The sequence below is a fragment of the Perca flavescens genome, chromosome 10 (genome assembly GCF_004354835.1).
Source record: "Perca flavescens isolate YP-PL-M2 chromosome 10, PFLA_1.0, whole genome shotgun sequence".
Classification (NCBI taxonomy): domain Eukaryota; kingdom Metazoa; phylum Chordata; class Actinopteri; order Perciformes; family Percidae; genus Perca; species Perca flavescens.
Window position 1 is genome coordinate 11,868,839 of NC_041340.1, and position 27,849 is coordinate 11,896,687.

The window sequence follows — 27,849 nt, forward strand, 5'->3', positions numbered from 1 at the left end:
TGGGTTAAATCATTGACATTTATTACATTACTTTACTTCAGGTTATGCACTTTACGTAGAACGTGACAAAGTTTCCTTTTTTCTGGAAAGTAAAAAAATTTACTGTTCACAGGAATTAAACCCCGGTCTCCTAGGTGAAATTCCTGTTATCACTTCCCCAACATACCTTATGCAGAATTGGGCACGCTTCACTTCGTCACCTCACGTCTTGTTGCTTTGCTCCCATCATAATTACTTCGGTCACTGGAGGGCGCCACCACGGGCAGGCTTTTTTGGAGTTGCTCCTTGCTGGCCATTAAAAAGAATGCAGCAATAGCGGAACATATTAGCAAGAATTGGTATATATTGGCATGTACTGTATAGGTAGGCAGTGGTATCCACGAGTGACTACGTTTTTAAAGGGTGTACATGCAGTTGGCATACAGCCACAATATATATAAACAGCATGCCAGTAAGAATCATACATCATACATCATACAATCATACATGGTCAATCTTGGAGCTGATGCTTAATAGAGATGCAACAGAGGATACCAAGAAAATAACTTTAAATATGTCTTGCAACAGTCAAAGTCAAAGTTGATTCAGAAAAAAACAGAAGAAGCACTTGGTACCACAAGCAGCAATAGCAACCATGTTAGTGCTGTTAGTGCACCATACATAATAGTACATTTTATTAACACTAAAGGAAAGGAAAATTATCGTTTCAGATTCAAAAGGCTGAGTGACTATGCCTTACAGAAATAAAATGCAAAATAATGTTGAATGTTAAATAAAAAAAACTGGCATTTTTATTAACCTCAAATAGTTGATGAGAATGCGAGGTATTACACTTCACACAGACAAGGTCAAAGCCAGTGTGGCAGGAAATCCAGTTTGATCTTATGTCTGTTATAGCCAATCAGACACAAGATGCATTTGATGAACTGACCTATCAGGTTCATCTCACCTCCTTCACTCATAAAATAACCAACAAGTCTCCACACAAGACACAATGTCAAGATGATGATGATCCTGTTGTGGGTTACACTGCTTCTCCTTCACCAGGGATGTAAGTGCTATACAATAATAACTGAATATTTTATAATTCATCTGTATCTACATGCAATCTATGTACAGTATTGTGCTTTTATGAACACTTTACGTTTTTTTATATCTTTACTACACTTATCATTTACTATTTAATGTTTTTGACATTTTAATTTAATCTAGATATGCTGACTCCAGTGACCACAGTTCATCTTGGTGAACGTGCCACCTTCACATGCGTTTTCTCTAATAAAGAGTTGAGCAGCAAAAAACTTCACTGGTACAAGCAGAGTGCCGGGGAAACTCTGAAACCTATTGTGACACTGTGGAAATCTACACAACCTCAGTATGGACCAGATGTTTCTGAATCACGATTGGAGGTACATTATGAGAAGAATGTTAGCAACCTGACCATTCTGAGGACAACCAAAGAAGATGAGGGAATGTATCACTGTGCTGTAATGGAGTGGAATGATAATCAGTGGAGTGGGACATATTTGTTAGTAAAAGGTAATAATGTGATCTACTTTTATAAAGTGTCATCAAGCATGTTGGATTTATATTTGAGATATACTGTACCTCAATGCTTCTTAAGCTTTCAAAAGAGATCCCAAACTTTTAACACACTTTTGTATTACACAGGAAACACTCAGAGGACATCAAACTATACTGTTGTTCAGCAGCCAACAGTATCTGATCCAGTCCATCCAGGAGACTCTGTGACTCTCCAGTGTTCAATCCTCTCCGACTCTGGGAACAAGATGTGTCCAGGAGATGACAGTGTGTTCTGGTTCAGAGCCGGATCAGATAAAGCTCATCCAGACATCATCTACACTGATGGAAGAAGACATAATGAATGTGACAAGAGATCTGACACTCAGAAGAGTTGTGTTTATCGCTTCTCTAAAAACGTCAGCTCCTCTAATTCTGGGACTTACTACTGTGCTGTGGCCACATGTGGGGAGATATTATTTGGAAATGGAACTAAAGTAGAAATTGGTATGACCTGGCATTTAGTAATGGAAGTAATCCTCAAAATATGTTAATTACATCAGGATTGACATTTTTGGTTTTTTTCCTTTTCTAGTGCAAAGAACACATTCCGAATTTGCTGCAATGGGGATGTTAATAGTCTGCTTGGTCATTTCTGTTGTTGGAAATGTTGTCCTCATCTGTAACCGAAAAGTACATGAACAATATAAAGGTAAGTCTTGTAAGAGTATAAATAAATTAACTCAAATTCTTCTGTTACATTTTAAACATGTTGATCGTATGTTACATTTACTTGTGCATTTTATGTACAAGATTTGACAATAGAGGTTAGGGTCAAATGGAGTTTGCCATGAACAATGCCAGCACTTTTTCTAAAGAAAAATATGTAAGTTTCCATCGGGCTTATTGTTTATTTGTGTACATCATTAAACTCAGCCTCTAGTTATATTTTATTCAAATAATTAAAGTAATTTTTTACCCTTAGGGTTTTTATGTTATTATATTATACTCGTACTGGATTAAGTTAATGTATTTCTTAAATATTTAATAGTATGATTTATTTTATTTATTTCATTTAGGAACTGAAAGTGCTAATTTAGAAGAACGACATGACAACTTGCGCCAACCAGTACATGATACAGTACGTGATGATACCAAATTAATTATTCCATTAAAATATTGTATATTTATATCACCATATACAGTATATATACATAACCTTAACTATTTTATATTCTGCACAGACTGGAGATGACGACAGATTGAACTACGCTGCGCTGAATTTCTCCGGGAAAAAAACGAGAGGAAGAAACAAGAGAGAGTTGGCTGAGGACAGTGTGTACTCTCAAGTTAAATGCTGATACTGTTTATAATTTTGAGCATTGGCTCTGAACCTTACATCATGTTAGATTATGTGCTCACATTTGTTTTTTGTTGTTCTACCATCTCACCCTAAATATTAAGCCAGCTCAATTGCTTTATTATTGACAATATTAGTAATATCAAAGTGTTGCATTTCATACATATAATCACATTGCAGGCTTTTAAATGTGTTAACATAAAATTTACTCTTTGACAAATGCTCATTGTCTTAATCTGAATATATTTGTAAATTTATGCACACGTTATAGGTTTAAAAAGTGAAAAAGCTCAAAGTCCACCCCAAAGGGAGTTACCATCTTCCAGAGAAAACACTGTTCACAAACTGCTCCAAACAGCTCTATTGTAGTCCAGCCTTTACTTCCCTGAAAAACGTGCGTCACTTTGTAACACACGTTATAATGCTCGCCTAGCTGCTAGCGTGGCACGCCCTCATACTCTGCAACTGACCAGCTCACAGTGCTTACCTAGGTATTGCGCATGTGCGACTCCAAACAAAGATGGAACAGCAGTGAGATGCCTCACTCGGTAGCTAAAACAGAGAGCTCAACACACAGGGTGAAAAGAGGAGCTGCAGCAATGTGCAGTACAACAAAAATATTCTGGTATAACCTCTAAATACAATAATGAACCTGTAAATGAGCATAATATGAGGACTTCAAGGAGAAATCTGCTAAAAAACTAACACATTCATTTTGGCAAAATAAAAAAACGTATTTGAAAATGGCAGCATTTGGCAGACTACAATATAGACAATGTAGAACGAGAAAGCAAAGTATTATCATGATCCTGATGTCTGTTTAAAAGATAAAACTTGACAAAATTGCTACAAAAACTCTGTTGCCCTTTGAAACATGAACCAGATTGAATGCTTATCTTAAAATTAGGTTATCATGGTTTCCTTTCTAAAACAAATTAATATTATTTTTGGGACCTACATACATCCTCCCTACTTAATAACCCTAATTTCATGAGTGAAAAACAAAAGAAAAGTTGTGTAGAGCATTTTATACTCTTCGGCCATTTTCTGTATGGTTCAGTCACATCTATATTACGTTTTAGTAAATAACCAACAGCAGCTAATTAACCTACTGTCCATTGCACATGTCCTGTAAGGTTTCTTGACTGGATGACACACACACACTCATAAGGTGAAAAACAATACCAGCACCACTGTCGCAGCTGGTAAAAAAGAGTGGATGCTAAACTTACACTCACCATGCTAATGCTCTGTTAGATTAGTCAGTTGGCCAAAACAATCAATTACAGGTTTAAGGGGACTTCCATGGTGTATTATCTCTACACAAGCTAGGGTTAAAGGTGCACTGTGTAATACTGACAGCTAGTGTTTAGAATAGTTACTGCAGTACAAATTCAAAATACTGGAGAGAGTCGTCCCCCGTGCCCCCTCCTCCCCAGACTCAAAGTTCACGGAGGTTGCCAGGCTGAGACCGCAGCATCCATAGTCTCACTTTGCTAGACCCTCCTCCAAAGCACGCTGAAGGAGTATCCACAACAATGTTGCTAACTGCTTGTGTCACATAGCCAGACATTACTTCACAGCACAGCGGAGTAGCTAACGTTAGATGCTGGCTATATTGACAGACACGGAATCTGTACCCAACTGACAGACACACAACAACCTCGCCATCCTCTCCACCCAACGGAAAGATACACTTCCTCGTCTTAGAATTACGGTAGGAACCGCTAAAAATAACACTACCTTGCTGTCCTCTCCACCCGACTGAACACACTTTATTGGCTTAGAATTACGGCAACAATCGCTAAACACACTGCAAGCTCACGGTCCTCTCTTCCCAATTTACAGCCCCCTCTCTTGGCTTAAAATAACTCATCGTTGTCGGCTACAGCTGCTGAACAGGCTAAACAGCCGTGGCCCGCTGCCTGGTCCTCCGGTAACGTTAGCAGGTTTAGCATGGCAGTAACCCGATCCTGGCTGTCAGACTGGGCAGTCGATAACAACACACAGGCCAAAACACACAAACAGAAATTTGGTCATGGAACGTAAATTTCAAAAGGAGAAAAAACTGGCATTAGAATTTTTGTCAGAAAAGATAGTATTTCAACTTAGCGTGTTTCCTTTCCTGATGACACATTAGGGTAATTTGGGGATTTATTACAGTAAATATATTACAACTTGGACCTTTAAGTAATTGTTTATTTTTTGTTGTTTAGTTTGTTTTTAAAACTGAACCTATATAACTGTTGAACCCTGATAATCTTTTCCTCTATCCCTCCCTCTTGTCCCTTTGTTCCCGTCAGTGCGTTGAAGTCTCCCTTGAGAAATGTGAAGATTTTCTGCTTGACTTTGTGAGCAAATCTAAATGGTTTAGTATTTATATCCCTCCCGTATCCAGACAACTCCATATTACCGACTTAGTCCACTCCAGTTTTGACTAAATCCAATGCTTACCTTAGAAAAGTAAGGTTCCCATATGAAATTATCATGTTGGTCGCAAAGTTCTTGCTCATTAGACATGATGACAAAGCAAAAGGTCGCCTGTTTTCCTCTCCTGTTGATTATGTATGTTTGTGCATTATTTCCTTGATATTAGATTTGACCTCAGGCTTACTTAACAGAACTCTGTACGTAAATTCGCTCTGATGTTAATAATTGTTTGGGCAGTATGTCTACACCCTTCCACATACACGGGTAACAAAAGGAAAGTAGTACTATGCCAGGTATATTAAATAAGTAGTAGCAATACAGATCTGCTGTATTTTGTTTATTTTATTATTATTATATTGTGCCTGCGGAACCATTGACTTAGTGTATTTTATGTACAATGATGTCTCCTTTGTTTCGTTTTATGTCCTAACAGTCTGCTGCCGATTGTGTGTATGTATGTATGTGTGTGTGTCTGTAAAAAGGACGCTGACGCACCCAACTTCCCACTGTAAGCCAAATCTACCTTTGGGTATAAATAAAGTTATCTTGAACTTGGTTCATTCAGGGTCTCGTTCGGTGGGTACAATCTAGCATCTACCGTAGGAGAGCGGATGCAGCTCCAGAGCCACAGGCAGGGAGGAAAAAAATCCTCTCCAAACTGTTACTCATCTGGCGATTCTTTCCTATGCTGTGACACTAGTGTGTGGATTAAACATTAAATTGTCAAATTTGACCTTTTCAGCTGTTGGCTCTTTTTGCTTCATAATGTTACTTTACTGCTTGTTTGGCTGTTACTGCAACACCTCAACACAGTGAGTCCACGACTTTCCGTAAGTTGGTTAATACGGAAATGTATACAGATGTTAGCATTTTGCAATGGTAAACATAAAAATGTCCGCAACTCTTACCATCCTGCTACGTTGATTTGAGTGGTAATGTCCTATTCTATATGGTTTGTTTATTCTACTTCCATTGTTGCTCTCACTACATAATCTTACAGCGCAGAGGTCAAGCAGTTGCTCTAAACGTTGAATATTGATGTGAATGGGTGACCCAGCTTACCAATGGATGATAACGGCCTACCGATCCAACTAGAAGTGGTTAAGAAGCGAGCTTGGGACCGGGAGGTCGCCGGTTCAATCCCCAGACCGACAGGAAAAAATCTGGGTGGGGAAAGTGAATGAAAAACGCTTGTCCCTCCTTCATTACCACCACTGAGGTGCCCTTGAGCAAGGCCCTTAACCCCCAACCGCTCCAGAGGAGCTGCTCAGTGGCCAGCCAATCAGACTGTGGTTGTACTGGGCAGCTTCCAGGTATGAAGGTGTAACTGTGTGAATGTAACAGGTTGTCGTTGCAAATGATACATTTTTCTCAATCGACTTACCTGGATAAATAAAAAAAGGGGAGCCGTACTGCCTCATATCTATGGTAGTGATAACAATTGATAACACCCATTCAATCGGCTGATAACATTCAAAGCAGGCAGATGATCTTCTTTGTCCTTGCATATTAACCCAACATAAGCCCGACCCTCCTACTAATTGAACATCAGGTGTCTTTATCAAACAAAAATAAACTATGAGTAAATATTCTCTAAAAAGTCTCTAAAGTCACAATATGAAGAACATAGATGGATTTTCTCTTTAATGGTACACATATTTTGAGTGGTTATTCAAGATTAACCTCACAAGCAATAACAATAATAAAACAAACAAAATATTAAGAATAATGATAATAATGAAAAATGTTGGTTCATCGAGGCAACATCACAAAGCATAAGTGCTGTCTCTATCCTTAACAAATCTCACTGATTAAACTATTAACAATATAATTAATGCAAAAATGTCTCTTCTCATCTCATACACCTAAACACAAATCAAAGCTGCATGAAAATCATTTGGTCACAGTACTTCACTGAAAGTCTGCTGTGCCAGAGTACAGACAGTCTTGTGGTACCTCCCTGGTGTTCTTCCATCTTTTAGCATTTCTTGAGGGGAAATCCAGTGCTACGTAGTTCAGTGCTGCCGATTCAAAATCCTACAGAGGATAATTAAAATTGTTAGATGTTAAAGCTGTTTTACCACAACCAATAATAACTGGATTTAATATAACCATTAAAAGCTGTGGCATCCACTAGGGGTGAGGGAAAAATCGATGTAGCATAGTACGCAATATTTTCCATGGCAATACTATATTGATACACAGACGCCAAGTATCGATCTTTTATGATATATGTGTTGGTCAGTTTGTCCGCTTGGCAATCCCATTTTGCAGCAATAAAATTGAACAAACAGACAAATGTATCTTTTTAGATAACAGATGTTGACAAAGTTTCATACATAATACACATAATACACAAAGTTTCCTTTTGGGTAAATAATTTTAAATTGGGAAAATTTGAAGTTGGAAAAAAGGTATTAAATTGCAATGTATCGCAGAATATTGCAATATTTTTAAAATGGCAATAATATCATATTGTGACATAAGTATCGTGATGATATCGTGTCGTGAGGCCTCTGGTGATTCCCAGTGTCCAATGTGCTGTAAAGGATCCAAAGATTGCTGATTTATGTTCTAACCAAATTGTTGAACCAGGAACACATCTTTAAATAACAAGCAATTTACAACAATTTACATTAATTTACAACAAATATTTGATGGATAGAGACTGCCCTCCCAAAAAAACACATCAGGCCGATTATCGTCAGTGACTCAAATCTGTTCGGTGTGTCCCGTGCCGTCGTCCGTCTGGGGGGCTGTCGCCGTTCATTTTGGCCGACCTGACATGTTCGGTCGGCGGCAGGGAAGTCGGGACTTACCCGGAAATGATGAGCAGAATGAGGTGACTCTGATCAAAATCTTTTAAACTGACCTTTGTTGAGCTGAAATGAAGACAGATTCAGCAACTGCATGGCCTATTTCTCGCTTAAAATGTTTTCAGAAACATGTTTCAGTTAACTATTTTAGTACAATATGAGATCGTATTCTGAACGGCCGCCATGACAGTCCGGCTCTGAATTTCCAGAGAAAAAAAACCCATGTGACGCGTTCGTCCAATCAGCTGCCGGTTTTCATTTCTTGGGCGACATTACAGATTAGCACCGCCTGCTGTTATAGAGATGTATTACGTCTGGTCTCCTCTCGTCTTTTTGGTCTGTTCTGTGGCAGTTTTTTGGACCTCGGGGACGCGACTGATCATATCGACGGGGTTTTCTGTCAACGGTCGCCCGTCGGCTATATGTGACTACACCTTAAGAGCTACAGTCTGCAGGCGAAAGAGATCACGATGTTCGTTTCCCATTTCCAACCAACAGTCAATGTTATTGTCTTTTTAACGATAACTAAGAAAGTTCCATAATATTATCCATGTGTTTATAATTTCAATCATGACAACAAAGGTCCCCTATGACCTTAACTTTGGAGGCCTACTAATTTAAACTCAAACAAGCTCGAACAAAGTTGTTTTAGTGGCTTAAATTTACCACACCTTACTAAACCTTACCACAAGATCAGAAAACCTTGTTATTTCCTAAACTGTGATGTTCAGAAAATATATGTCTCGTTCTGAAGGCCATGCACCAACGTATTTAGTCCTTTGATTTAAGGGACTTGTTGAATAGAGGCTAGGTGTGATTAGTTCCTGGACAATAATTGTGTACCCCTTCCAGCTCAGAGATCATTTATTTATTTATAGTAGCTCAGAGGTAGAGTGGGTTAGCCCTCAACCACAAGATTGGTGGTTCGATCCCCAGCTCCTCCAGCCACATATCAAAGTGGCCTCAAGCAAGACGCTGAACCCCAAGTTGCTGCAGAGATTTAATTTTACTTGTACTGTACGACTGAAAGTAAAGAATAATAGTTTCTTCTTCTCAAACAAAAATGAATGGGAGCTGCCCAGCTCACCATGTTCTATGTGGGAGTTTTTTAGATTATTTTTGGGGCTTTTCCTCCTTTAATTTTTGCCAGGACAGCTAGGTGAGAAAGGGGAGAGAGAGTGCAGACCTGCAGAAAATCGTCACAGGTTGGATTCGAACTCTGGACCTCTGCGTCAAGGCATAAACCTCTTGGTACATGTGCGCCTGCTCTACCACTGAACCCGACCACGTTCTGTGTGTTTTTAATCCTGTAAATCAGCATTCACTTTGCCATCCATGACATGTATCCAGTGTAGGATAACCACACAGGCTATTATGATTCAATTCTAGTCATGCATTAGATATTAAAATTATATTTACCACATTTCCTGGTTGATCCTCATATTGAGCATGATTGGAAGCTTCTCCTGTTAATAATAAAAAAATTAAAAAAAAGACATTACTGGGAATAAAATGATTGTTGTCTTCTTACTTTAATGTTCCTCAGGACCGCCAACTACCCAGTAACAAGCTGGTCACAAAACATTCAACATGTTACTGGCTTTCATTGCATTACTGAGTGTAGCTTAAAGGTGCCCTGCCACACGTATTTCATTACTTTGTGGTAATGTCTGAAGTTCTACAATGGACTCTAACATTTTTTGTGGAAAAAATGCCTTGGTTACCTTGTTTCAAGCCATTCTAGCGTGGTATAGAAAGCCTACAGGAAGACTCAGCTCAATTTCTGCCAGTTCTCATTAATATTCAACGACCTAAGCTGCTTGACTCTGATTGGCTAACAGCTAGCCAATGAGAGCCTGGCTGTCAGAATCCTCTACCCAGCCCAACTGGGCAAGCTAATGAATAGTAATGAGCTCAGGCAATATGATGTCAGACTGACCAGCTTTTGTAATTGGCCTGATTTCTCTGCTTATTTATTTTCAGTGGCTAGAGCTGAGGTAGTAGTTCATTTTCACAACATAACATAAATGGACCTAACATCTTTAAAAAAATGCAAGTAAAACGGTTTTGTATGGCAGGGCACCTTTAAAAACACACACACAAGGACATAGTAGTAACCCAGATGCTTATTTAAACATGCAGCTGTAAACAACATATCAGTGCTGGCACCTGACTTGGTTAACTAACACTAACACTAACACACACACAAACACACCTTTGCAATGTTCACAAATTGGCTTTTGCTTTCTGAAGATAATTAGAGCAGCAATCACAATTACACAGCCAGCCAGCATCGTTCCAAGCACAATGACGAATGGACACAGTTCTTGTCCTAGAATGAGAAGAAAATGCACAAAAGAGAAACGTAATTACTATTAACAAAAATGTTATGCAATTGTTTTTACGTGGTTATTATTAATTACAGTTGTAATTCACTACAGAGTCATTTTTATTCAGATAGTGATAAACTGATAAGCTTCACTTAACTACTTATTTTGGTTTTTGAGGACTTGTTTGCAAGACATTTCTTTCTATAACAGGAAAAAACTGAAAGCAAAACCAACCAATTGTTCCACAGCACCAATGACTTATTGTCCAATTGACAAATGTTACTTTTAGCTACACTAGCAGCTAGGCTCTATAGATGGTAATGTCGGTCTGTTGGTTCGTTGATAGGCCTACACCACTTTGGTTCAGCCTGAAACATCTCAACAACTGTTGGATGGATTGCCATGAGACTCTGTACATTTCATGGTATCAGGAACCATGTAAGGGTGGCTTTGTCTCAGGAGGCAGAGTGGATCATCCATTCATTGCAGGGAAAGTCTATATCCACGATGTTTCACTTCCGGGATTGTTCCGTTCCCGACGGAAATTCCACCAGATTTCACTCTTTTCAGCCGGATGTCCGTTACCTTACGCTTTCTTTGTGTTGGAATTTTAAACTTCAGTTGATTTATGAGGACTATGGTTAACTGCTCCTCAGATATCTGCAAGGTAAATCCAGACAGCTAGCTAGACTATATGTCCAATCTGAGTTAAACGACCAGGGCCTGAAATTAACACCCAACCACCAGCCAAATGCGGGTGAATTTTGCAATTGGCGGGTAACACTGTCAATCTACTTGCCACATTGACAGGTAGCCAATCAGGGGCCCGCATCACTGGAATACATTGATTGACAGCCGGGGCCCCCTATTGCATTTTCATTACTCGCGACAATCCCAGCAGTCCCACGTGCAGCCACTGACCAAGCGGGAATGAGAACGGGTCAAATTAATTTCCTTGTTTCTGAAATCCTGGAGATAAATTCAATACCTTTTAATACCTTCTCAATATTTTTTAAAACCAACACGCTTGTGAGTTGCAGGTTTATACGGCAATACGTTTTCTAAACATTAAACAGAGTTTGAGATTTATAAAATACACCCTCTTGGCCACTTCTCCGTGAACCATCACCTTATCGTGGTGGAGAGGTTTGTGTGTCTCTGTGAACCTGAGGGCTGTGTTGTCTGGAGCTTTGTGCTCCTGGTAGGGTCTCCCAAAGCAAAGTGGTCTCAGGTGAGGGGCCAGACAAAGAATGGTTCAAAAACCCTATGGAAGAAACAAGGTAGAGATGGAGTGACCCTGCCCTGGAGGAAGCCCGGGGCCCACGTCTGGAGCCAGGCCCAGACGGCAGGCTCGTCGGCGAGCGCCTGGTGGCCGGGTTTGCCACGGAGCCCGGCCGGGCACAGCCCGAACAAGCTACGTGGCTCCCATCTCTCCAGCCCACCACCTGTGGGAGGAACCGCAGGGGTCGGGTGCGCTGCCACATGGGTAGCAGTGAAGGTCAGGGGCCTCGACGGACCAGACCCGGGCAGCAGACGCTGGCTCTGGGGACGTGGAACGTCACCTCTCTGTGGGGGAAGGAGCCGGAACTGGTGCGGGAGGTGGAGCGCTACCGGTTAGATCTGGTGGGGCTTACCTCTACGCACAGTCTCGGTTCTGGAACCGTACTCCTCTATGTTAGAGGCAGAGCTGGAGGATAACGGGGGATTGTCATCGATTTCCCAGGCGGAAGTCACTGATGTAGTCAAACAACTCCACAGTGGCAAAGCCCCGGGGATTGATGAGATCCGTCCAGAAATGCTCAAGGCTCTGGGTGTGGAGGGGCTGTCCTGGTTGACACGCCTCTTCAACATTGCGTGGAAGTCTGGGACGGTGCCAAAGGAGTGGCAGACTTAAAAAGGGGGACCAGAGGGTGTGTGCCAATTACAGGGGTATCACACTTCTCAGCCTCCCTGGTAAAGTCTACTCCAAGGTGCTGGAAAGGAGGGTTCGGCCGATAGTCGAACCTTGGGTTGAGGAGGAACAATGCGGATTCCGTCCTGGTCGTGGAACAACGGACCAGCTCTTCACTCTCGCAAGGATCCTGGAGGGAGCCTGGGAGTATGCCCAACCGGTCTACATGTGTTTTGTGGATTTGGAGAAGGCGTATGACCAGGTCCCCCACTGTGGGAGTATGGGGTTAGGGGGTCTCTACTCAGGGCCATCCAATCTCTGTATGACCAAAGTGAGAGCTGTGTCCGGGTTCTCGGTAGTAAGTCGGACTCGTTTCAGGTGAGGGTTGGCCTCCGCCAGGGCTGCGCTTTGGCACCAATCCTGTTTGTAATTTTTATGGAAAGGATATCGAGGCGTAGTCGGGGTGGGGAGGGGTTGCAGTTTGGTGGGCTGGGGATCTCATCGCTGCTCTTTGCAGATGATGTGGTCCTGATGGCATCATCGGCCTCTGACCTTCAGCACTCACTGGATCGGTTCGCAACCGAGTGTGAAGCGGTTGGGATGAGGATCAGCACCTCTAAATCGGAGGCCATGGTTCTCAGCAGGAAACCAATGGAATGCCTTCTCCAGGTAGGGAATGAGTCCTTACCCCAAGTGAAGGAGTTCAAGTACCTTGGGGTTTTGTTCGCAAGTGAGGGGACAATGGAGCGGGAGATTGGTCGGCGAATCGGCGCAGCGGGTGCGGTATTACATTCAATCTATCGCACCATTGTGACAAAAAGAGAGCTGAGCCAGAAGGCAAAGCTCTCGATCTACCGGTCAGTTTTCGTTCCTACCCTCACCTATGGTCATGAAGGCTGGGTCATGACCGAAAGAACAAGATCCAGGGTACAAGCGGCCAAAATGGGTTTCCTCAGGAGGGTGGCTGGCGTCTCCCTTAGAGATAGGGTGAGAAGCTCAGTCATCCGTGAGGAGCTCGGAGTAGAGCCGCTGCTCCTTTGCGTCGAAAGGAGCCAGTTGAGGTGGTTCGGGCATCTGGTAAGGATGCCCCCTGGGCACCTCCCTAGGGAGGTGTTCCAGGAACGTCCAGCTGGGAGGAGGCTTCGGGGAAGACCCAGGACTAGGTGGAGGGATTATATCTCCAAGTTGGCCTGGGAACGCCTCGGGATCCCCCAGTCGGAGCTGGTTAATGTTGCTCGGGAAAGGGAAGTTTGGGGTCCCCTGCTGGGGCTGCTCCCCCCGCGACCCGACACCGGATAAGCGGACGAAGATGGATGGATGGACCCTCTTGGCCAATAGAACAACGCAGTTAGGGAAAGTCAACAGAATAGATTAGACTCACTGACTTTGGATACATCTTGCAACCCTAACCCATCTTGCATTCATTTCACCTTTAGAATGAAATTGATATATGAAATAAAATGATAAATTAAAGCAGTTCAAAGAAACAAGCATTCGCTGATGCCATTATAACCACTTAAAACTAAGTGAACCTTCTTCTGTACAGACACGCAAATGAGTACACAGAAAATATTCCATGAGGCAAGTGAAATACAAGAAAACAGACAGACATACATACAGACATGCATGCCATTATAACCATTTAAAACTAAGTGAACCTGTGATCTCATGGGAAGTGCTTCAATTGAATTGCTTTTTCTCCCCCACTCTTCCCACACTCTTTCTAACCCCTAAACCAACATGAAAAACGTAGCTAGTAATGTTCACTCACACTTAAGACACAGCCCCAATCCAAACCAATTATCTACATCAAATACACCTGCCTCACCTCGTTACCTGTATAAAAGACACCTGTCAACACCCAAACAACCAGCATCCAACATCACCACCATGGGCAAGACCAAAGAGCTTTCTACGGACATCAGGGACAAGATTGTTGATCTGCACAAGGCTGGGATGGGCTACAAGAGAATCGGAAAGCAACTTGGAGAGAAAAGATCAACTGTCGGTGCAGTTATCAGGAAATGGAAGAAGCACCACACCACCGCCAACCTCCCTCGGTCTGGGCCTCCACACAAGATCTTGCCTCGTGGGGTGTCCCTGATCATGCGAACGGTGAGGAATCATCCCAAAACCACAAGGGGGGAACTGATGAATCAACTGAAGGCAGCTGGGACCACAGTTACAAAAGAAACGGTTGGTAACACACTACGCCCGTCATGGATTGAAATCCTGCAGCGCACGCAAGGTCCCCCTGCTCAAGAAGAAACATGTACAGGCCCGCATGAAGTTCGCCATTCACCACCTGGACGACTCAGAAGAGGCCTGGAAGAAGGTGATGTGGTCAGATGAGACCAAAATAGAACTTTTTGGCCTCAACTCAACTCGTCGTGTTTGGAGGGCAAAGAACACCGAGTACAACCCAAAGAACACCATCCCCACCGTCAAGCATGGTGGTGGCAACATCATGCTTTGGGGGTGCTTTTCAGCCAAGGGGACGGGACAACTCCATCGTATTGAGGGGAGGATGGACGGGGCCATGTATCGGGAATTCTGGACCGACATCTCCTTCCCTCAGTGAGAGAGCTGAAGATGGGTCGAGGATGGGTGTTTCAGCACGACAACGACCCTAAGCACACCGCCAAAGCAACAAAAGAGTGGCTGAAGAAGAAGCACATCAAGGTTCTGGAGTGGCCTAGCCAGTCTCCAGACCTGAATCCGATTGAAAATCTTTGGAGGAGAGCTTAAAATTGAGTTGCCAGGCGACAACCTCGAACCTGAATGATTAGGAGGCTGTCTGCAGGGAGGAGTGGGCCAACATCCCTGCCGAAATGTGCACAAACCTTGTCACCAACTATAAAAACCGTTTGACATCTGTGCTGGCCAATAATGGCTTTTCTACAAAATATTAACATGCTGTTTGTCCAGGGGGTCAAATACTTGTTTTTCCTCATCAGATGGTTATCAATTTTAATAAATTCATATGATGTGATTTTCTGGAATTTTCTTTGGGATTCTGTCTTTCACTGTTAGAATGTACATATGATTAAAATTGTAGATTTTTGCATTCTTTGTAAGTGGGCAAACCTGCAAAATCAGCAAGGGGTCAAATACTTATTTCCCCCACTGTAAATTATTTACGTAAAAGCAATGACACTTCCACACTGTTAAGATAATGCACAAAACCACCTTGCACATTGAGACCGCTAACATGTCATTAATCAATCTGAATAACCTATCCACTTCTACTGTCCCTATACAATATTTTCTTACCAGCTGAGATGCCACCTGCCAACTGCCTGCCCTGGAGGAACGTTTACACTATACTCTTCATCTGTGTGATGCACCACTCAGGATCTCGGTTCAACTTGAAAACAAAGCAGAGCTGCTGCTGGAGAACAGCGGTTTTTGGAATCAGCTTTGGCCGCGACTCTGGAAGACTTGGAGTTAAGCTTTTCTTTGAGAAAAGAACAAAGAACGGCACTGAAGTCATTCTTAAAAAAGGAAGACATGTTCTGAGTTTTGCCGACCCGATACGGCAAAAGTTTAATCTATTAACTAGCGCAGAGAGAATTTGAAAGACAACCGTTTATCCCTCCCCTCAGATTGAGCCCTGCCAATGGTGAGTTCCCATAGCCTCGTGAGACCGTCCTGATCTCGCGAGCTCCAGTTTTCCAGTCGCAGATCAGTCTGGCATCTTGAGATAGAGAAAATTTGGAGCCGTTCGCCAAACGACCGGGCCAATCAGCGTTGGTTTTGAGGTGGGTTGAGGTGATAGACAGATGGTTTATCCAATCAGCTAACCAGTATTTTCAGACAGCGGTAGTCCTAATTCTGTTAGCCGCTCGCTAATGCTTTTTTTCTCTTGGATCCTTCTTTTGGAATATGGTCCGGGAACCTGAAATGGTGTCTTTTATTCCTAAATTCTCGTTACACAAACGGCAAATATCCTTTACCGACATGTTGCTTGCATGCTGAGCTAAAGAGCTATGCTTTGCCTGCAGCAGCAGGGGCGGGCTTGTGGTTGTATTTTCATACGCTTCGTGGATCTGATTGGTTGATTTGGCCCGTCTATCACCAACATAGGTGATAGACAGATGGTTCATCCAATCAGCTAACCAGTATTTCCACCCCTTCCCAAAAGTTCTCCAACGGAAAGTTCCCAGATGGATATGCCGAGCAAATGCAAAGCAATCCATCTGGCGGAGTCAGGTTAGAGTTCCCAGACCCAACATCTTGATGTGGGTCTGGCTTGGCAGGCTAAAATAGGCTATCACCCGATGCGGGATAAGATATAATATCACACAAACTTTACAAGATCAACTTAAATAGACATAATAAAACAAATGGACAACTTATAGTTTGCAACAAAAAAAATGAATACCTCGTAAAATGGCGATTAATACCTTTTAATACCTTTTAATGGCCTTAATTTTTACTAATTTGATTTACTAGCTTTTAATACTTTTTAAAACCCTGCGGACACCCTGTTCTGTTATGAAGATGAGACATGTGTGACTCGAACATCTCACATTTACAAACAAAACATACAGCGAAAGACCATTCCAAACATTTCAGACATTTACATCAATGTACGCTGTAACGATTTTTCACTATAAAGTCGCTGTTTCAATCCTGTCGGCTCTCTGCAGCGGGTGGGTCTGCTGCTCCGTTCTCCCCGCGACTGGCGCGCGCACGCACTCTCACTCACACACACACACACACACACACGGTAGATGCAGGAAAAAACGCTAAATTGAGGACAGCTACGTTATTGTAAGTGCAATGATAAGTTCCAGTCCAATAAGTACTTTATCAAACCGTATGAAGGTGTCCCAGCCCAGGAGTGAGTGAGTGTGTGTGTGTGTGTGTGTGTGTGTGTGTGTGTGTGTGTGTCCCAGGCCAGGATAGGAATTAACTAACAATGTCAAGATCAACAAGCCACTGACAGTGACAGATCATAGAGACACAGCAAGTCCTGTTTTTCACCTTTATGAGGCAACAAAAACAAACTGGCTGGTAAAAAGTCACTGTGGCAGGTGGATTTTTAAATCCACCTGCGACAGTGACTGGTGGTCAAAAAAGTTAACTTAGTAAGTACCGCAGGAAATGGAGAGAAAACAAACACACACACAGAAAAAACAAAGACAGGAAGAGTGGTGGAGGCAGCTAAACCCCAACCAAAGGACAGCTCTATGTACAGTGCGTGTTGCCATTACAAGTCCACCACAAGTATCCTGTAAATACTATGAACAATTCAGTGGTTTGTGACCCTTTGAAACTCACCACCCATCAAACATGCAAACAGTATTTCTAACTGAGAGCACTTCAAGCTGATCTAATCTGAATCATTTTTTAGAGGCCTGAAGAAAAAAAAGGCCTAAAATACATTTTACAGGCAGAAGAATGTTCTTGTTTCTCTTTCCTATTACAAACACTATACTTAGAAAGCAACAGAATAATAATCAGTTGATGCATTATGATTTAAATAATAATTTCAAAACATACTTGTCTCCACTTTAGTTCCTTCACCAAACAGGATCTCTCCACACGTCACCACAGCACAGTAGTAAGTCCCAGTATCAGAGGAGTTCTGTATAGTTTTGGACAGACTGTAGACACAACTTCTTTCCTCTCCTTCATCACTGTGAGTGTAAATGATGCCTGGATGAGATTCTCCTGATCCAGATCTGAACCAGTACACACTGTGTTCACCTGGACACTGATCTGTGTTTCCTTTTGTCTTGGAGAGAAGGGAACACTGGAGAGTCACCGAGTCGCCCGGCTGGACCGACTCAGTCTCCGGACTTTGTTTCACGTAGAAAGATTTCTGCAGGTTTTTATGATCTGTGTGATTCACAAAAAGGCGGTTAATGGATATTTTAGTATCGACAAAGCAGCAAACAAGGTTACTGAAATGAACATACTTTACCATTCACAGCCAAAAGTGTGGTGTTAATAAATTCCATTTGGTATGCCGATCCTGCTTGACACAAGTAGGTTGCTTCATCTTGTTTGCTTACATTTGTGATGTTGAGAACATGCTGACCATTCACAGTTGTTACTGTGAATCTTGAGTTGGTAAATGGTTCTTTAAGTGTTATTTTGTCAAAAGTTCCTGCTGCAACTGTTTGGACCATTTGTCCAAAATTCAGCTTATACCAGTAAAACAACCCGGCTTCAATCCCAGAGACTGAACATGTCAGATACACGTTTTCTCCAAGTTCAACCATAGTCGAAGAGATCTGATGAGGCAATTCTGAAGTTTGAATCAGGGCTAAAGAAAAGAGACAAAAACTGTTACAAGAACAAAAACTATGAAAAATGTAACAGAAGACAAACACAAATATAACTTACAGTACAAATACAAAAAAAGGAAAATAATAATATAAATAAATACAATACAAAAATTGTATTTTTTTCATATTTTAACACATTGTTATTAACAAACTTTTTGACAGTAGTACTCATCTTAAAGTAGAACACTAAAGTTCCACTTACACAATGTACTTAGAAGAATCAAAGCAGCCAGTCTTCCGATCATTGTGGTACAGAGCTCTTCTCTTGCACAACTGATGTCTTCCCACTCAAATGGAAGATTTAGTCACAAGTGATCAAGATCTACAAAGTGGAAATCTTACTGATTGGCTGAAACATAGAAAATGCACTTCCTGTCATATTTTCAGTGAATCTAATATGTACAGTTTGTTGTTTTACATGGATAGACTAGTAAAACAATCATACATAAAAACAGATAAAACTGTATATTAAAACTATATTTTAGTTTCTCTATGATTTTCTTATGCTAATAGCAAACGGAAAATAGCCTGGGGTTGTAGACACCAGAGACATTTGCTTGTATTCATACTGTATTATATATGCATAACACTAATTATTTATTTCTACAAAGTCATAGAGTAGTATCATAGCAAAGACAGCAATGGGATGAATTAAAAACTAAAGACAGGATATTTATAGTACTCATAATGATTTCAACTGATTACATTAAACAATAATTTGATGGACGATGCATATTCTTCATGTTGAGGTTTTGTTTTGAGTGTTTTTTTTTAGTCAAACCAATGTGATGGGGTTTAGAGAGCTCAGGGTAAAAAAAAAAAAAAAGCACAAAGCCGCCTGGAAGAAATGCATGTTTAACATTTAGAGTAACGCTCTGCTCTGCATGTTACTTAATATCTCTACTCCACTACATTTATGTGAGAGCTACAGTTACTAGTTACTTTACAGATTAAGATTTTGAATACAAACCATTTGATCACTTTAAAAATTTGGGGCTCTGATATAAAATAAACTACTAATTAGCAGTTAAAATCCAGCTTGATCAGCCATTATATTATTTACAGGTAATGCATCTATAATAATGATCCAATAATACAGTACCCTTTGTTGCTAATAGTTACGTACTTTTACTTAAGTCCTATTTGATAATGACTTTTACTTGTAATGCAGTATTTTGACAGTGTGCTATCGCTTTTTTTATCTTTGTAAATGACCTTAATACTTCTTCCACCACTACTGCTGCGATTTGTTAATCTATTCTTTTTTTACCAGCCACCTTCCCATCAGGGTAACAGGACTTATATACTTTTGTTCAAAAAGACCTGAGCAGGACGGCGACCTAAACTTCCACCACCTTTGTTTGAACTATGCAGAGATCTCTGATCTTTGAAGCCAAAATGAAATACAAACCCCTAGTTTGTTAGCTAACATGTGTCTGACTTGACATTTGCAGTCAAACACTTACAGTAAGTCTCATCTACAGATGAAACCACAAGTACTAAAGCAATTCTCTGAGAGGTGAGAAATGGTGGCAGAGGGAGAAAAGAAATAGACCACTAGTGCACAGATTTTCAGAGTGCAGACATATGCTTTATGTAATTTAATGTAGCAATGTGGAACACAGCTTGGTGATATAGTGTTGATGCCTTTTGAAATAATACACCATAGCCTAAATTCAGGTCACAATTTCCACACAGTCAGTCACAGACTGGGCTGGTATTTTTAGCTACGTTAGCGGCGTGGCTTTAAGGATAGCAATATCGGTCAGTCCACTACTTTGTTGAAATATCTCAACAACTATTGGACAGATTGCCATTACGTTTTAGACATACATTCGGTCCCAAGGGGATGAAATCTATCAACTTTGGTCATTTGACTTTTTCTCTAGCGCCACCATCAGGTCAAAATTATATAATAAATCATTTGTCCAGTACTTTAGGGTTAATCTTATGAGATTCTCATCAGCCTCAGCTCTAGCCTACTGTGTTTTGTGCTAGAAAATGTGCCGCTAGGGGTCTCTCAGTCAAAACAATGGATGTAAACACGGACTTTTGATGACGTCGTGAAGTGGCATTATGGGAGTTGTAGTTTTCATTGTTTAACACAATTGTAGATTAAAATATATCTGTTCACGGATGGGTTTATCCATTACAGTTTTATCCACGTTACGTTTATCCATGTCATTCTGATAGAATAGCTTCAGAGTCCCCCACATAATTACGTTTTATTGAGTCGATTTGTGGTAGGTAGCTAGCTAGATAGCTAGCTAGTTGACCAGTTAGCAAACAAGCAAGCTAACATTAGCCAGCAGCTAAAACCACAATATCACATTATATTTCACATTCGTGTCACTTTTTGGATGTTTTCAGCACCGGGTGGAAAAGGGTTTTTGTGACGTTACTCAACATCTTCGAAGATGGGCGCCAAGTATCTCCGGTTCCGAGCCGCTGCCCCGGAGATACCAGCCGAGGATACACCTACATCAATAGGATGGCTGCCGAATGTTGCTTTCAGACTCTCCCCACCTTCACCTTTTGTCCACAGGACAATCACCATTTGTGGGTCAAACGTAACTGTAAAGAAGACCACTAAACGGTAAAGGGGGGTGAATTTCAGCACAACTCCGAAGCCAGCCAGACTCCGACGACGACTGGGGCGATGTGTTCTGTTTCCCCGACGGAACATAACACTTTCTGTTACTGCAGTTAGCATCATTATCACCTGGCACTGGAGTTTGTGCTGGCTGGGTTCGGATTGCTGTAAGTTAATAATAGTGGCTGGCTGCTGGATGTGTCATGTCCCTGGGGCTGTTTTCCGCTCTCAACCCGACTGAAGTCCCTTAGCGGTGGGGAGTGAGGCCGAAAAACCAGGGTTGGATAGCTGGCTAAATAAGCATTAGATTTGTCTTCTATCTGTACAGCTAACGTTAACGCTAGCTGGCGAACGTAATCGGGGGTTAGCCTAGTGTTGTCTAACATTAACTTTACCGTGATCAAAACAATTATATTTAAAATAACTTGTAACGATGTTGTAACCTTATAAGTTAACATTCCCCACCGAGCATTAGCATCAACATGAATCAAATTTATTAATAAGATCCCAGCTGTATTACTGTTGTAAGTGGCATGTAGCGATAATCAATGACAAAAATATGCTGTGTGGCAGAAAGCAAGCTGTAATACGGTTACTTAGTATTATTCTGTGACATTGTATGATTTACAAATTACTCTCAAACGTATCATCAGGGTTCCCATGTTTTGACAGAAACCAGAGGGGTCAAAGCTTTTATGACGCCACTGACAGGCGACTAAATGAACGTCCCATGTCATTAAAATAAAATAACAGATTTCTCTGGGTTTGAACGTTGTTGAAAACATTGGAATGGAAGTACACAACTCAACAAAATAACATAGGTATAGTCATTTTTAGACATTTTAATGCAGAAATGTTACATATTGTACCTTTAAAGGGGTGGTTCAGAATTTGACATAGGACCTCATTTCCAAGTTAGCCAGTGTGTTATTTATCAATGGAGAAAGTTTAACACTTTTCATCCAGTCCTTCCAGTTGCAGATTTCGCTGGTGCCAGGCTAGTGCAAGTCAACAGTATCTGCTAGCCTGCCATTAAAAGCGGTCTTACACATTCCACAGTACACCTGAGACAAATAAATTATAACGGACTATCGATGTAAATGTTTTTTGAGAAAAATAATGTTAGAAATAAACTACCCTTGCATCTCAACGATCGCATTACATTTTGAGGGACTAGTTTCTCAGCAGCGGCGGAATTTTACTTAGCTAGTTAGTAGTACTGCGCCAAAAAGTAAACAGAAGCGCACTCCAGTCGGGAAACCTAGTTGTAGCCTAGTAAATTGGTATTGAAGAATTTGATTGGAAACTAAGGACTAGGAAACATGGTGATTTGGTGTGCATTTAGAAATTGTAAAATTAAATCAAAACAGATTTAACAGGCACAACGCAGGCTTTAAGCACGAGGACACAGTGATAAATAAAACGAAACGAAGCAATAGCAGTGGCGCGGAACATTACCTGCACAGACAAACACCTGACCCAGAAATTATGCATCAGTCGGAGCGCGAGAAGGAGGGCAGTACTTATGTACCTTCTGCCGCCCTAGTGGTCAGCAGGCGCAATTAACTGCAGCAAGACAACCCTATTTCTATACTGCTACATACATATTAACATTCAAAACAAATCAAAATGTACCCAAGTTAACTAAAAGGCTAGTTTTCATCGGGCAGTCCCCTTGGCTGATGTTGTTAGGCATCCTAGAATAATAAAAATATGCTAAATAGTTTTAAAAAAAAAAACGGCATATAGATATAATACAATTTTTAAAAAAACATGAGCTGACAAAATCCAAACAGCAGATGATTCAATTACAGTATGAGTTCACTAATGTTAAAGGTGGCTAAAAATAGCATCCCTGTTGACATGTGGTATGTGCCATGACACGCCAGACTTCACCTTGCAGGTGTTCCAACCAACCTTAAGGTTTTCGTGACAAGAACATGATCCCTCGCTGGTTTCCCATACAATCAATTTTAATAATATAATGCACGGCCAGCAGAAAACATACAGCAAACAGAACATAAGTCACTGTTTTGGTGGGCAGCTGCTTTTTCCCTTGCCCCCTCTGTCTAACTTGAGAAGGCCTGAGTTTAATATACATGTTATTTAAGATTAATTGATTTGGTTCTTGATTTGGTAATATCCTCATAATAATTGTTTCTAAAATTACGGCTATGCAGGGGACTATGGTACAGATACTCTTCCAGTATCAATATATAACATTTTTAGAACAGCTCACACGCTACATACTGTATGTGTTCTAAATAGAAATTTGTCCTTGTAGGACTCAATCACATAAAGTTAAAATTATGTTTCTGTTGAGGATTCCTTTTGAAATAGAAAGCATGCAATGAACACAGAGACCTGGGATTTTCGTTTTACCTCACACCTATAAAAGCATGTAGCTTGTGCTTTGATGATAAAAGGCCGTTGTATATGCGTCCGTTGGTGGGCTTTACCACTTCAGAGCAGATATGTCATCTTCTCATCTCAGGAACTAAGAGAGATGCAAGACTCTGCCTACATGTCACATAAAGTATACGATAGCACAAGATCAGTATTTTTACTCCGATCTGTGATTTTTAAATTACACTTAACTTATCATGTTTACACAGCAATTGAATATATAAATGTCAAGTCTTAACGGCTGTACTGTATGAGGCAGAATTATCAATATACTGTCAGTTGAGTAAAATGTATAACCGGGCCTGGATTAAACTGAACCAGTCGCCCAGTACACGATACTTGTTTCCATATACATATAATCATTCTGGTGATTTGTACCAAACTGCTGTAAATTTGTGCACAAGATGTATTTTAGATTTAGATTACTTATTTTGCTACAAGGGCACAATGACAAAGCAAACAACAGTGCTGTACAGTTGAAAGTAAAATAAATGCACATTATTTTGCCATAACAGCACAAAATGTAAAACGTAGTTTATGTTATCCAGTTTCTCCTATTGAAATACAATAAATAGTAATTGGGTCAATAAGGAAATGTGATTTGTTCTTATCGCACAAGAAAGATTAGTGGCTTCCTGTATAGGTGCATTGGAATACTGCAGCTTTTATTTTTTGGGGGAAACAAAAGAGCTTTGGAAATAGCTTCTAAAATGCTAAAAATAGATTTTTCACATGTAGCTATTCAAAAGCAGTTTGTTTGAATCAACACAAGTCTTTTATTCGCATTACTGGATGCATGTGAAACAACAAGCAAAGCCACATGCAGTAGCTGAGCATGTGGCTGAGCTACGAGATGTAGGCTGTGGCCGGCAATTTCTTTGCTTTGACAGACCGCCAAGCATGTTTACTCAGAGTGTACATGAGTTTGGGCATCAACAGGATGTGTAGCTAGGGCACAAAAAGCCTCCGTAAGCTAAATTTAGTACAAACTGTTAACATGATAGTTTTGGTTTCTTCCTTCCTGGATGTGCACTTGTTTACTTCAATCAATGTCTAAAAAATAACCACTCAACTCCATGCAATCACAATGTTTTTAGATTGTAAATCAATGTATAAACTTTTTTTTTAAATTAAAAATAAATTTGAACCAAGTTCAGTATCACAAATATTTCATCATACATTTTATAACGTTTTGTTATGTGATCAAAGTCCTAAAGTGGAGGTTAAAGTAAACAACATTTAACATGTGAAATAGAAACAATTGAACTTGATGTCACTGGGGTCTCAAACGATGATATTCACTAACCTTTTATTGTATGTGGTTGAGCAGATAAGAGAGAGGACAAGACCAATGATACCACCCACCAGGCTGAATATTGGCCTATGTGGTGGGACACAAAAAAAATATCTTCAAACCAGACACTTGGTTACACTGAAGAACTTTAGTTTCATTCAGTATTTAAACTAGGTCATCATAAACCCTTTCGTTACTAGGCCTGGCAAACTCAATTCCTTCATTCTGGTTATTCTGATTCACTCACTAAACTGATCCGGGTTGTGTGAGTCACTTGAGTCACTAGAGTCAGTATTGATCTATAGGCAAGCTTGCAATGTTTCGGACTGTCTGCTTGACCTAATTGCATTTTAACATACTACATTTATACACCAAACCTACAGTAGGCCTAGCTAGGCTACGTGCAGAACATTGTATGTTATTTCAGAAGAGAAAGAATGGCTTTTGTTGTTGATTTGCTTTACCCTGAGCTCGAGGAGAGACTTCACTCGCTCATCTGAATCAGATCCACTCATTACAACGTAGCCAGCTGATACGTGGGATTGACTGACTCCCACGAGAACTCACGAGTCATCGACAACTCATGAGTTGTCTGCGAGGCGATTCGAGGTGAGCTTGCAATGTTTCAGACTGTCTGCTCGACCTAATTGCATTTTAACATACTATATTCATACACAAAACCTACAGTAGGCCTAGCTAGGCTACGTGCAGAACATTGTATGTTATTTCAGAAGTGAAAGAATGGCTTTTATTGTTGATTTGCTTTACCCTGAGCTCGAGGAGAGACTTCACTCGCTCATCTGAATCAGATCCACTCATGACAACGTAGCCGGCTGATGCGCGGGATTGACTGACTCCCGCGAGAACTCACAAGTTGTCTGAGGCGGGCCGAGGTGAGCTTGCAATGTTTCCGGCTCTGAGTCTGCGGGTCGGGAAGTTCCTATGACCTGTCTTGGACTGTCTCTTGCTGACTTGTGGTGTTGTTGTTGCCTACGAAATTGTAAGTTATAAAGCTTTTGGCAGCTAATATGGCTAGGACTAGTAATAGCTAATGTTGCAAGAGGTTTGTGTGTGGCGCTGTTATCATTTTAGATTGAATTGTAGTAGGACTCAACTGATCCGAGTTAATGATACTAGAGACTCGTGAGTTAATTTAAAGATCTGAGTGAACCTTTAAACTTTGTATAGTAAACTTTGATCGTAAATATCAAGCTACAGCCAGCAACCAGCTTAAGCCCAAAGGCTGGAAACAGGGAAACACAACCAGCCTGACTCTGTACAAAGGTTAATAAAATCTGTCTACCAGTGCCTCTAAGAATATGAAGTGTAGCTAGCTGTTTCCCCCTGTTTCCAGTCATTGTGCTATGCTAAGCTAAGCTAACCTGCTGCCGGATGTAGCTTCATATTTACAATACACAATGGTTATAAATCTTCCATTGAACTCTCTGCAAGAAAGCAAATAAACATATTTCACCAAATGTCAAACTTTTCCTTTGACTGTTTCACATTATTACTGCAAGTTCAATAATACTATTTATACAACTAGAAGGGCACTCGGAGAGTGCAGACCTTCACAAATGCCTAGTCCAGAATTCTATGATATGCAAATCTGCAACCACAACCACTATAGGCCAATATATCTGGATATATATCCAAAACTATAAGAACTATTTTTTTCTTCGTCAATTTATTTAGCCCCCTTCCCGACAAACTAGCATGACATGATTGGTACCAATAGATTCTTTTGGTCCTTAGGTCGGTAAAACTGAGCCCACTACAGCCTCTCAAAGACAATAATTTTGTGTTTTGACCACTATTAACTAACCTATTTACCATAAAAAAACAGCAGTCAGAACCATAACTTATGTTGCAACCACCATTAAACTTATTGCATAATGCACAGTTTGAGGGTGACGCTGTGTAACACTAATACTATAAATACAACGTGATAATCACACAAACTGAACGTCGCCACTAAGTGTCTGTCTGAGGCCTCCCTGGTCTATACATATATGTAGTTGGTGCAGTGGATAGGATGTAGGATTAGATTCAATGTCAGTGGGGGTCCGGGGCCTTCTTAGTGAGGCTGACTGCAGAGGTGGGAGGTTTTGGTCCTGATGGACCACAGCCTCCCTCCAGAGGGGAGAGGTTTAAAGAGTTTGTGTCCGGCCTGAGAGAGATCGGCTACAATCTTTCCGGCCCGGCTTAGCATCCTGGAAGCGTACAGGTCCTGGAGAGACTGCAGATTGCAGCCAATCACCTTCTCAGCAGAGCGGATGATACGCTGCAGTCTGCCCTCATCCTTAGCAGTGGCAGCAGCATACCAGATGGTGATGGAGCAAGTCTCGATGGCAATGTAGAGCTACCTATAAAGTCGTGGCCACACCTAGTGGAAAAGTCACAGCACACCACTGGTTACTAATGCAGTGTGAAAAAGTGAAAAATAATTTGTGTATCTGCCCCATGATTCGGATCTGCTCCAACATTTAATGGGTTTTTCCTTGGCCCATGCTACACCCTTCTAGCATGTTTCATGAAAGTCGGGCAAGTAGTTTTCAATATAACTTACAAAATCAGTAAGGCTTGCAGGTGTTATTCTTGTAGACACAAAGAAGAGACTTAAGTAAAAGTCAACCTACAGGTCAGAGGAAAAGACGTGTGAACAGAAATCCATCCGACTGCTGTCAGAAAGACATAGGTGCGACCAGTAAATGAGCAACACTCCCTTTTCTCAGGAACAAGAAAATATCCCCCAACTACTGCAGTGGAAACACTGTGGTATCACTGCCCAGATGTGTGTGTGTGTGTGTGTGTGTGTGTGTGTGTGTGTGTGTGTGTGTGTGTGTGTGTGTGTGTGTGTGTGTGTGTGTGTGTGTGTGTGTGTGTGTGTGTGTGCATGTAGTTTCATT

At 41.1% G+C, this 27,849-nt stretch overlaps 2 protein-coding genes across 2 annotated transcripts; one reads left to right on the plus strand and one right to left on the minus strand.

Moving 5' to 3' along the window:
• The first annotated feature begins 1,008 nt into the window (after positions 1-1,008).
• On the plus strand, positions 1,009-2,906 carry LOC114563368 (uncharacterized). Its single transcript, XM_028590223.1, has 6 exons — positions 1,009-1,051; positions 1,213-1,539; positions 1,672-2,028; positions 2,117-2,233; positions 2,601-2,662; positions 2,766-2,906. The coding sequence occupies exons 1-6, from the start codon at positions 1,009-1,011 to the stop codon at positions 2,880-2,882; spliced, it is 1,023 nt and encodes a 340-aa protein (XP_028446024.1). The 3' UTR covers positions 2,883-2,906.
• Positions 2,907-6,969: 4,063 nt separating this feature from the next.
• On the minus strand, positions 6,970-18,920 carry LOC114563169 (kin of IRRE-like protein 2). Its single transcript, XM_028589991.1, has 6 exons — positions 18,850-18,920; positions 18,281-18,625; positions 17,857-18,195; positions 10,343-10,459; positions 9,547-9,593; positions 6,970-7,348 (listed from the first exon to the last, which is right to left on the minus strand). Exons 1-6 carry the CDS (start codon positions 18,890-18,892, stop codon positions 7,223-7,225), a joined length of 1,017 nt encoding a protein of 338 aa, XP_028445792.1. The 5' UTR covers positions 18,893-18,920; the 3' UTR covers positions 6,970-7,222.
• Positions 18,921-27,849: the final 8,929 nt, after the last annotated feature.